Genomic DNA, 12,260 nt, shown 5'->3' on the forward strand with positions numbered 1-12,260 from the left:
TAAACCATGTCTTCTCAAACTGGGGGTTCCCAGAGATGGAACTTTTCGCGACCCTTGAAACTGCGCAATGCCAAGATTATGCATCCAGTTTCCCCAGAAAGGATCCAAGGGGAATGCACTTCTAATGAACTGGTCAGGGAAATATGCATACGCTCCCACCCCTCCCCAACAAAATGTTCTACAAGCAAGCTACACAAGGAACAAGTAACTTTGATCCCAATTGCTCCAATGTGGGCACCCTTGACTTGGTTCTCACACCTGCAAATGATGTCCGTGTCCTCCCATGAAACTACCCTACACGGGCAACCTGTTGATCCAGGATCAGGGGACAACGCTGCATCCATGCCCTCAGAATCTTAACTTGGCAGCTTTGCTCTTGATGTCAAATAATTTGGTCACCTAGACCAGAGGTGCATGGAAATACTCAAGGGGGGCAAGCAATCCTACGACAAGGCACTGCTATTTTTTTTAATGGAAACTTCGTGGTCTGGTGCAGAACGGTCTCTTAATCCAACCGACTGTTCACCGTCAAACATAGTCAACTACCTACTTGACTCAGGATTGGTCTTTAACTCACTGAAAGTACACCTAGCGGCCATCTCTGCTTACACCACACCCCAAAGTAAGTTTTTGTGGTGGAAGGTATCCGTAGTTGAGGCTTTATGCGGCCGTCAAAAAGCGGTACCCTCAACCCTCAAATCTCTAATCCTACTCCTGGCTGGGACCTAAATGGTGTATTCACAAGGCTCATGAGGGGGGTCGGGGGCTCCTTCAAGCATCTACATAAGCCAGCGTTAAACATCTTATGTACAAGACTGCCATCCCAATAGCCTTTACGTCCATCAGAAGGGTTAGTGAACTACATGTCGGTACAAAACACTTTATTAATAATATACAGACAAGGTGGTACCAAGCACACATCCTCGCTTCTCGCCCAAATTCATATCTAAATTCCATGTCAAACTATAGAGCTTCCTGCGTTTTTCCAGAACCCAACACACGCATCAGATAGTCTACATACACTGGATGTACACAGATGTCATGTTCTACCATCAAAGTCGATCAGAACATATTTTTTCTATCTGTAGCTGCTGAAAGAGAAGGGGACCTTATATCTAAGGTAGCAATTTCTAAATGGTCAACTGCTTCCAACTCTGTTACTCTCTTGCCAAGATAACCTTGCCTTTTAAGCCAGAGCGCACAACTCGAGGCACTGGGGCAATTCTAGCCTTCATAGCATATGTACCTCTAAATGCCATTAGCAAGGCTGCTACTTGAGTTCAGTACACACCTTCACCCAACATTGGGTGAAAACAGTGCGGAAACATCTCTGCAGCGCTACCGTCTAACAACCCATCTCCTCCTACTAGTACTGCTCGCTGATCTATGTAAAGCATGGGATTCTAAGCAGATCCACAAGCCTCAGAAAGGGTACATTACGCACAGTAATCGATTTCTGATGCTTGTATCTGCTTAGATTCGCATGTGCACGCTCTGGCTCCCCTCTTGGAGTAGAAGGTGCCTGGGGGGGAGGGGAAAGCATCGATCTTTCACACCTTATGGTCTCTACTTACACTCCACGCTTCCAACGTATACTCCCTCTTGTCCGAAATAATCGTGAGTGATCTCAATGCTTGAGGGATCATGGGTACAGGGTACGTCGCGCCACGGATAGTATTTGTCATGCCCCGTCTGTGTCACTTTTTGAACTTCGAAAACATCATATGCAATAATACTCTGCAACTTCCACTAGATGTCGTCCTGTGAATCTTAGCGGATACAAGCGTCAAATACGATTTAGATGCATTCACCTTAGGTTCTTAAAATGCATTCAGTGATTTAAATCCACCACGAAGTTAAGTAATGCAGTAAAGATGGAACCACATCGTAAGTAATTTTTCCCTAACTTCACCATTCCAATCCCTAAGAAGAATGGGGTATTGTGCCAAAAGTCTCAGGAGCCACACTCCTTCTCCCAAGAATGTATCTAACAAGTTACTTAATGTTGGTGATTGTTCAGAAGAGATGCACTTGCTGGGTAAGTAAAGTATGTTATCTTTCAGTTTGACCAAAACGCAGTGAAATGGAATGTTGGGATACTAAGGTACTGGTGCCCAAGGTTCTCCTACAGAGGGCAGGGGTAGATGGTCTTTGCAGGGTTCGAAATTGAGATTCAATGAGAAGGAGCTTAAACCAGCTCCTGGGTCAGGCATCACCATGTAGGCAGGAGCTGCCGCAGGGAACCAGGAGCTACCAGAGATGCTCCTTTAGCTTTTTGAACCATTGCGTTTATGTATTAATGTGTTCATTCTTCATAACCTTCTCAAAAAATCAAAGTGAATGTCACATTTACATGTTCGGAAGGCACCATTTGGTCCTAGGAACCAAAAAGTAGCTCCTGGTAGCTGTTGGTTTCAAGCTAACCAGTCTATACTATGCTAGAAGCAGGAGCTAAATAGCGCTCGGGTCCTCTCCATTTTCTGAACCTTGCTTTGCATTTACTTAATGCCCCAGCCCCATCTCTTTTCTGCTGCTGACTTGATGGGTGAACTAGTTGTTGCTGAAAGTTGTATTTCATACAGCTGGTTTAGGTGAGAGGTGCCCAGAAATAAGGAGGTTTCAAGTTGAGCCCAGATGCAATCTGGACGGGTGCTTAACTCTCTTCTTACAGCTCGCTGTTCTAAACAGTCTTCTGTTCTCATTCTTCTCGACTTATCTGCTGCTTTTGACACTTTGGATCACTTTGCTTTTGGATTCTCTTCCTTTGTTCTTCGGGTTTCTGTCCTATCGTGGCTTTCTTCTTTATCCAATCATACTTTTGCTGTCTCCTGAGGTGGCAACACTTCTCCATCTTTTCCCCTTGATCAGTGTTCATCAAGGGTCAGTCCTGGGTCCTTTTCTATTTTCCCTATATACCTCACTTCTTGCTACTATAATTTACTCTTTTGGACTATTGCATCACTTCTATGTTGATGATATTCAGCTCTTTGTATCCTTTTCGTCTTTTACCCCCGATATTCACCACACTCAACATAATAATAAAATGTCTTTCTGCCATCAAATCTTGGCTGGCCTCATTTTCTTACTCTTAATGCCAGAAAGGCCGAGGTCTTATTCTTTCCAGCTAACACTCTTCCCCCACATTCCCCTCCGATTTCTTTTCCTCCCTCTAGTCTATCTCTTCCACCGCGCGCAACCTTGGTCTCCATTTCGATTCTAATCTTTCCTTTGCTCACCAGTTTTCTCTCGCATCTCGTTCCTGTTGATTTCATGTCTATAATATTCGCATGGTCCGCCCTTTTCTCACCTTCCATGCTACGAAACTTAATTTCTTCACTAATCTTCTCTCGACTATTTAATTGTTCTGTCACGCTCTTTGATTTTCCCTGCTCACGTCTCGCTCCAATCAATCTACCAGTCTTCTTTTCGCTCACTGTCTTCTTTCTTATCAGGACTCGATTTCTTATTATTTTGCCTCACTTGGCTGGCTGTTCTTCCTTTCTCAACTTAAATTTAACTTTCTTTGTCTAGTTTTCAAATCTCTGTATGGGCTTGCCCCTGACTATTTTGCTTCGCTTCTTTCATTCTATACTCCCGCTCGCCCTCTCCGTTCTTCTAGTCTTTTCAGGCTGAATGTGCCCCGTCCCCCTTGTGCTCAATCCCACTTCTGTTCTTTTCAGCTCCTTGCTACTCTTCATTGGAACAAGCTCTCCGTGTCTGTCTATTACTACTTAATCTTTGTTCTGTTCCCTAAAAACTCACCCGCTTCGGTGCCCTTGATTGATTACCAGCAGTATCTGAATGTTGATTTGCACTGCTGATTTTTATGTATTTATTCTCTCTATGTAAAGCGCTTTGGACAAATGGACAAAGGCGATATATAAGGCACAATTAAAATACAAATGCAACCCGTGGCGATTGAAGAAATGAAAGTTTGGCTGATGCAGGCCACCTCAGGGGACAACACAGGAGGGGGAAGGGGAGGTCCAGTGATGCCCACCTCAGACCACATGTGTCCTTCCAGTCACGGTTGAAGCTTCTCCAGGATAGGACTGGGATGTTAAATTTGCAAGGAAGGCGACTTGTAACATAACCTGGCGACAACCAATGTTTCAGGTGCACCCACTGAACAGTGACTCTTATAGCGAGTAAGCCAGAGGGAGCTGGTCAGTCCACCCGGTGGTACAGGACACTTCGAAGGCTTCCAGATGCCTGGATCCTCAAAGGCGTTGAGACTGGTTGCACCGCACAGGGCCTTCACAGATTAGGTAGTCCAACAAGGCTTCAGACACAGGAAGGGATGCCAGGCCTCTTCAAGGGTCCTCTTTGGATCTTAAGTTGGCTGTTGTCTACAGGGGATTCTTGGCTTCAATGCTAATCTGAAGAAATGGCTGCAGGAGTCCTCATATCCAAAGTCCAGCCTGGAAGCAAGTCCAAACCAACCAATGGCAAGGGTCTGCACATCCATACATCCAGCAGTTGTCCAATAGGGACAGCTATTGATTTCACTCCTGCCCCCACACCTAGACTCACTGGCACCACAGATGTGAAATGGGACTTGACAGCCCCAAGTTCCTGGGCACCACAGACACACCAAGGCAGCACTAGACCACGAAAGCAGGCAAATGCATGGCCTTGCATGGAATTTCCTGACCTGGCAAAGCAGGAAGGATGAAATGACAATCTGGCAAAGGAAATCGGCTTGTGGCATGGCCATGTCTGGGCACTAGCCTCGTTTTTGGTAGCCATCGCGGTAAATACGAATGTGCACACTAGAAATAAAACAAAAATGATAAATATATTTGCTGCCACCAGCTTGTCCGTGGGCACATATAACAGTAACCAAAAATCCCAAGTGTATAAAGCTAGGGTGATTCAAAAGTAGTCCCATTGCACTGCATTGTAAGATGCTGTGTGCTATGTTAAAAAGGTCCAAAATGTAAAACGTAAGGGAGACAGTTTCCCAGTACTGATGGTCTGAAGGACTGATCAGTTCCCCATCACATATGAACAAAAGGCAGGGGAGCTTCATGTCCCTGTAGATATTCAGAACAGATTACAAAACCAAGCAAAAAAGATTGGGGGTCCATAAAAACTATGGAGGGAAAGTTGCCAAAAGAGATCTTTAATAACACTAGCTCACTGTTCGGTGTCCCTCCCAAAACACAATTGGTAGTATCAACTCACCATATCTCACTTTCTCCACATAAGCCAAACTCGCGCCTCGAAGTTCTCCAAAAAGTTGGTCCTCCCTGCTCTCAGGCCACTGCCGCTTCGAACTTCACCTCTACCAAAACTGCAGGGTCTTTTTTTTTTTTTTTTTTATTTTTTTTAGAAAAAATGTTTTAAATAGCCCTGCCTTTATTGTTATGGAGTTCTTCTTGGTTCCTGTTGTCTCAGCTCTTCCCCTTGCGCAATCTCTAGCAGAGCTACTCTCCAGAAGGCCAGGACCTCCTTTGAGAGTCTTTAGGAAGGTCTCTAGCCTCACCCCTGTTCAGTTTCCATTGTTGTGCTATCAGCCATGTTCTCGGGCTGCTAGTTTTTCCTGCGATTATCCAAGGGCTGGTGAGTTTTTGTAGAAACATGGGTTCAGGGGAGTTTTTGGGACTCTCCTGTTCCTGTAGTCTTAGGTTGCTGCCTCACTGCTCCCTTATAGTGACACTTGTGGAGCCCAGGGTGGTTGAACAAAGTGTTTGAAGCAAAACTAGTCTGGGGGGGGGGCGGGTTTTGCTTGTTTCACCTAGGTGCATTCTGGTAGATGGTTTGTTTAGTTTGGATTTCTTCTGGAGGGTGCAAAGGCTGTTCGCTGCAGCAGTTCCTGGGTCTAGTGCTGGATTCTCAAGCTGCTCTGATCCCAATGTCTTTTTGGAATGTTGTGAAATAAGATATGGCCAGGAAAGTTTGGTGGTGGGAAGGGTTAAGTGCCACAGAGTGTTTCTGGCCCACAACCAACACCAGTGTACATTAAACATCTTTGAGGTGATGTATGCTAAAAAATGTAATTACGAGTCTTGATGCATTCTGTTGGTTGAAGTTAACACCTATAGCGGGTGCAATGCATAACGTTTCCCTTTATGCAAATTGGAGTAACCCATTGACACCTAGTTATAGTTTTAAGCAAACTCATTTTTCCTCCCATGTGTTCCTTGTAACTTTGCTATCGCTGACCAGGATAAACCTGTAAGCATAATTGTATTCTTGAAAGTGTATTAGATTTGCAAACTATTTCAGTGAGCAGTTTTGTGTATTGCAGGCTCACCTAGGAACTGGTGACCCGTACACCCCAGGATTTCCTTCCTTCAACCACACACAATTCCCGCCTTCCAAATCCTCTGGACTTCCTCGTATCCCTGTTCAGACAGTCACTACAGCAGCTGCACTTCGGCTACTAAGGTAATGTAGTTGAAAATGATTGAAATCCCTTTACAATGATCAAATCATGATTTAACATCTCGTAAAAGCTGCAGTCACAGGTTTCAATCCAGTCAGTGTGGGCTTGGCTTTTACCGAGGTTGGTGTATTGAAATGGGTATGACACCAGTTATCGCATTGCTTAGAAGCGAGCGGTATCCATCACTTTTGTCCTTATGTCTTTATACTGCTAGCCAATCTGTTTTGAAAATATTATTTTGCTGCAACTGCAGCCTGATAGCTTGCTCCAGACACATTAAAATACAAAGACTTGTCAGAGTTAAAGCTGACCTAATTGCCAGGAATTTGAGTTTAACATTGCTGCAGGCTCAGTTGCCAGTTGGTGGTTGAAGTTCAAAAGGTGAATCACTCAAATGAATAAACTGGATCTATGTGTTGGGGAAGATTTTCCATTGGCGGCTTTCCCTTTGACATATATGCAATCCCTTTAGCGTTATGCTGTTTTGTGCCTGTCCTGACTTTTGAAGACCAATGGGGCGTTTTTGCTTCACTTGCTTTGCTCATCTGTTTTGGGGGCACTGATCAAGTACATATGGCTATCTCTGCAGGAGTACTCTGGATTCTCATTTTATACCCAGGAGGATAGCTCAGCAGCAACGTGCTCGCCCTGGAAGTGAGACCACACCAAGCAACGCAAGTTCTATCACCGGGTACGCGCTTAGAAACCTCTGGGCATTAAGCGCGTTATAAATAACCTATCCTACGTCGCATCCCCTTTCCTCCATTCCTGTGGGCTTTCCCCAACATGGGGATGGTCCCAGAACTATTGGCAGCGAACTTCCCCTTTAAATTTATTATAGCATGTAGGGCGCGGCCTCAGGATGGCTGACCTCCATTCTTTTTTCCACACAGACGGTGTTGGACCTGGCAGCGCAGAGACTTTCTTAGTTTTCCGCTTGCTCACTGTTTAGTCAATTCTTTAACTTCCCTTTGGTGCCTCGCCTACCGCGGCAAATGTCTGCTGCAGGTGGATTCACGAGATGTACTTTGTGCGACCGCTCATTCGTGGCCTCGGACCCCCATGCACTGTCTTGAGCCTGACCACCTCTGGGACTCCTGTTCAGCTTGCAGAAGAATTGGTTGTCGTGTTGGAGGGGGATCTTCCACACTTCTCCTCCTTCCGACCTTAAAGACTTAGTCTCCAGTACCTCTTGTCAAGACAAGGTAGCCCCTCTGGACTGCACGGCTCTGCGGCGCAGCGACTCCTTCCTGGGGTTTCCTGGCTACCGGCTCCCAAGCTGAGTAACCCAGGGGTGGGGGGGCGAGGAGACTCTTGCAGGTGCTCCGGGGGCAGATCTGAGGCTGCCCCTGCTATGGCTCCCAAGCTGAGGGGCCCAATGGGCCCCTACCAGGCTTCCCTCAGAGGGGTGATGAAAGTCGTCCTCTTATTCAACCAAAAGGGGTCTGGATCATCTAAGACATCTCCAAGAATCTTTCCTTGGCACAATCCAGCACTGCTACCGGCAGAGGTGCTGAGGGTGTCTAGTCTACCAGAGCTCGCTCCGAGGTCACGAGCCAGAGCGTTTCAACTACCGGCAGTACGGCCAAGGGCTCAGTGCCTACAAGAGTGGTCTGAGATTGCCTCTGCTGTGGGTGCAACACCTGAAATATATCTACCCATGTCTGAAGCATCTCCTAGCTCTCAGGGCCTTCGGGCCCTCATGACCTGGGCGTGGCACAAGGCTTCAAAATGGCAGAGTGGTACGTGGCGGGGCCTGCCAGTGCTATAGTCCATCGGGAAGCTTCAGCGGACTGTATGGTACAGGCTTCTGGTCCCCCTCAAGGATAAATCTACCCCTCGCAGCCTTACGGTTACGTGCTGCAGGCTTACCAGCTCTTTGACCAGGAGCAGAGGCTAAGCGCTTAGGAGGGTTGGACCCCGCGGCTAGTGAGGACCGCTTCTTCGATCGCTTCCTCAAGCATTCCCCTCAGATGAAGGAGCTACTGAAGGATATAGGGAAGGTCATCCCGCAGGCATCACCTTTACAAACCCCTCCCCACCCCCTCACCTCCAGCTCTGCCAGTTCAGTGTTAGTCTCTCACCCGGTCCAACCCCTATCGGTCGTTCGGACCCCTCCACCTATGCCCCCCCCCAACATCCTCTGGACTCATCTTCGGATCTGGGGATGTGGGGGGTGACCCCCGTCTGCACCTGTGTTCCAGGGCCTGGACTACCATCTGTCTGGATGGGGCATGGGGGAGGGTGATGATGAACCCTCTGCATTTGTTAAGGCCTTTCATGACCGCCTTCAGGACCTGGTGGAGTTCTTGGGAGGGGGTCCCTCTGCCTGAGGAAGCCCCACAGGAGTCTGGAGTGCTACCAGAGGTTTTTGGTAAGCGCCCCACAAACCGTTCTGGCATCCCGCTCCAGAAGGATGTCGTGCAGTTGGCGCAAAAGGTCTGGGGTGCAGTTGGCGCAAAAGGTCTGTGAAGCCCAGGGCCAACGCCCAGATGAACAAGAAGTTGGAAAGCAGGTTCAGGCTGATGGACAGGGAGCCAATCCTCCTGGCCTCTCGGCTGCAGCCGCATGCTTTGTTGGCGGCTGCGGCCTCATATTCTAAACCATTGTCTTAATCTTCCTCCACGGGAGCCACTGCCAGTTGTCTTTCAAAGGAGGACAAGGGCTTCAGGACTGCTTCTGCGGCAAGCCAGCGCAGACGACCTCTTGGCTGCGGCTAACCAGAAGTTGTGGCGAGAGCGCAGGAATTTCTGCCCGACCTCCCTATGGATAAGCAGGCCTCCTTCAAGGCCGATCTGGAAGATGCCCGGCCCATTGCGCAGGACCTCATTGAGTCTTCAGTCTCCCACATCGACCTAGCCAGCAGAGGGCTGTGCCTGGGGGTCGAGGTGAGAAGGATGGCGTGGATGCGCACCACTAAGCTTTCATTGAACGTGATGGAGCGGATCTTGGCTCTGCCCTTCGAGGGCATGGACCTTTTTCATTTAACTGATGAAGAGTTAACAAAGAACCTCCACTCAAACTGCCAAGCCCTTGGCCATCCTGACCGTCTGGACAGTAATCCTTCCCTTTGACCCAGGACAGGACAGAGTTCAACCCTGTGCTTTCTCCAGTGTCAAGAAGTTCCAGGACCGTGGTGCACGGAGGCCTGACTGGTCTTAAAGCGACAATAGGAGGAAACGGCAGAGGAATTTGCCTGAGTTTTCCACCCCCCCCCTTTCTCTGCCCCCACCTCCGACACCAAAAAGCAGTGATGTTAAGGTCGGGGAACACTGCTTGCCTGTGGGGGGCCATTTGGTTCTTTTACAGGACACCTGGAAGCGTATTTTCAGCATACTGTGGATCCTACCCTTAGTCTCTACGGGCTTCAGGCTCTTCCTTTTACTGGAGGTCATTTCGCTCTTAGAGATGCCAGTGATAGAACCGGTTCCTCTTTCAGACATGGGCTACGGGTACCATTCCAGGACACTGGACACCCTAAAAAAAAAATGTAATTGCTCCATTAACGCTACTCAGTGGATCAAATCCTTTTTAACGGACCGCACATCCAGAGTAGCCATCGGAAACCATGCAGCGGACCCTATAGTAGTACCTATAGGAGTCCCCCAGGATCCTGCCTCTCTCCCACCCTCTACAATGCATATACTAAACTCCTATTCTTGGCTCTTGACGATATGGGTGTCATCTACACCAACTTTGCAGATGACACCCAGATCCTCATCCCCATTACAGGTGACTACACCCAAGATACCGACACATCAATAAAGTTTACTCTAATTCAAAATTGGATGGCCCTAAACAGTCTCTGCCTTAACAATGAGAAAACGGAGGTCCTCATCGTGGGCTCCCAAAAAAGAATAAGCACCATCCACTCTAATTACTCACATCAACCTTGACGTTACACGGATCCCAGTACTCAAACAAGTTAAAACTCTTGGTGTATATATAGATGCCAACCTCACTATGCACAAACAAATAGCAACCCTCTACTCGTCCACAGCCTACACAGCAAAACTTATTACACTCAGCCGCCAATTTCTTACCCCTACAAATTGCATTACTTTGGCCAGAGCGCTGATCTTAATGAAATTGGATTACTGCCACATCCTCTTCCTAGGAACCTCTAAAACCAATTTAAGTAAAATCCAACTATTACAAAACAAAGCCCTTAGAGCGGCACTAGTTATAAAGAAATCCGAACATATATCTAGCATCAGAAGAACCACTGGCTGCTAATTGAAGCAAGAATCATCTTCAAAACACTCGGCACATTCTATAAATGCATCACCAACAAAGCGCTTAGCTACCTCAACACTATCAAGAAAAAAATCTCCAGTAGGACACTGAGATCTAATAAACTGGTCCTTTTGGAAGTTCCTCAATACAAATACAGTAGAGCAAGAGGAAGTAGCTTCAAAGTCCTAGCCCCATCGCACTGGAACACACTACCCCTTAGTATCAAAAATGAGGACTCCCTACTAAGATTCAAAAAAGCACTGAAAACCTGGTTATTCAACAAATATTAACCTCAACTAGTCCTTGCTTCTGGTTTACCGCCTTTCTTTGATCCTAAACAGTAAATGTAGTCCCTATGGTCCTCCTGTACCTCCAGGGGGCACCTCTAGATCTGCAACTAGTGTTTAAACAAAATGTGACTTGCTAACTTGACCGATTGTAACTTAGTATAAGAAATGTGATCACAGTGATCACATGATTTATTTGTAATTCAGTATAAAATATGTTCTATGTGATGGTAACTGTAACCCTGTATAAAAATGCTACAATGTATTGAAATTTTTGCAGTGATACCCGCGGGTCTGGGCGAGTAACAAATGTAATAAAATAAACTTGCGGTACCCAAGAATCACCAGGCTGGCTTGAGGATTGTCCCGGACCTGTCATTTCTAAATCCATCTCTTCTGCTAAAAAGCGTCAAGATTACTCCCGCGCACATAGCAGAGGCTATGTGCAGGCAACAGGATGTGTTCCCTGGACCTCAAGGATGGGTACCTGCATGTGCCCATCTACCAACCGCATCGGAAGGTTCTGCGGTTCACAATTGTTGTACCACTTTCAGGACAAGGCGCTTCCCTTCGGCCTGAACGCGGACCCTCGGATCTTTAAGTTGATGAATGCAGTGGTGGGCCATCCTCTGTACCCTTATTTGGGCTGGCTGTTGAGGGTTTGGTCACCCAAGGGGGTGCTGCGCTCCTGCCAGATTGGTTGATCTCCATCATCTGGGGTTTTCATTCACACTGAGGAAGTCTCTGTTGTGCCCATATCAGGATCTGGTTTTGCTAGTGTCCTAGGGGTGCATTGGGACACTATGGCTCAACAGGTGTTGCCTACACCAGAGTCTCCTGTCCCTCTGCAAGGTGGTATGGCACTTTCTGTGCAACTCAAACACCTTGCTATGGTGGCTCCAGCATATTCTCAGCCTGATGGCCTCCTGCATGCTCACGGTACAGTACACTTGCCTCAAGATGAGGTGCCTCCAGCTCCACCTGGCAGCCAATTGGGATCAGGAGACTGGATCTCAGTCCGACAGGATCCAAAACTTTGCTGGTGGATTGCAATGTCAGTGTGGGCCCCCTTCACCCAGACAGAGCCTACCTTGGTGACGACTCTTTTTCGGGCTGGGGCCACTCTAGAGGGCCATGTGATTTATGGTGCATGGTACAGGATGGAAGCCCTCCAAATCCATTTGCTCGAGCCAGTGGGCCTGGCCCTGGCCCTCAAGGTGTTTTTGCCCCTCATCAGGGACAGGGTGGTCCTGGTCCAGATGGACAATTCTACCACAGTGTTTTACTTAAACAAGCAGGGTGCCCCACCCCCTCTGCATGAAGGCGGTATCGATCTGTGAATGGGC

At 47.6% G+C, this 12,260-nt stretch overlaps 1 protein-coding gene across 3 annotated transcripts in view; it reads left to right on the forward strand.

Annotated features, from left to right (window-relative positions):
* The window catches only part of TFRC (transferrin receptor), an 858,836-nt gene that overhangs the window by 391,297 nt on the left and 455,279 nt on the right, over positions 1–12,260 (forward strand). For all 3 annotated transcript variants that reach the window (XM_069617499.1, XM_069617501.1, XM_069617500.1), the window contains exon 9: positions 6,254–6,393. In XM_069617499.1, coding sequence (XP_069473600.1) covers positions 6,254–6,393 — 140 coding nt within the window. The remainder of the gene's footprint in view (positions 1–6,253; positions 6,394–12,260) is intronic.

Source organism: Ambystoma mexicanum, chromosome 10 (assembly GCF_040938575.1).
Source record: "Ambystoma mexicanum isolate Mex_15411 chromosome 10, UKY_AmexF1_1, whole genome shotgun sequence".
NCBI lineage: Eukaryota > Metazoa > Chordata > Amphibia > Caudata > Ambystomatidae > Ambystoma > Ambystoma mexicanum.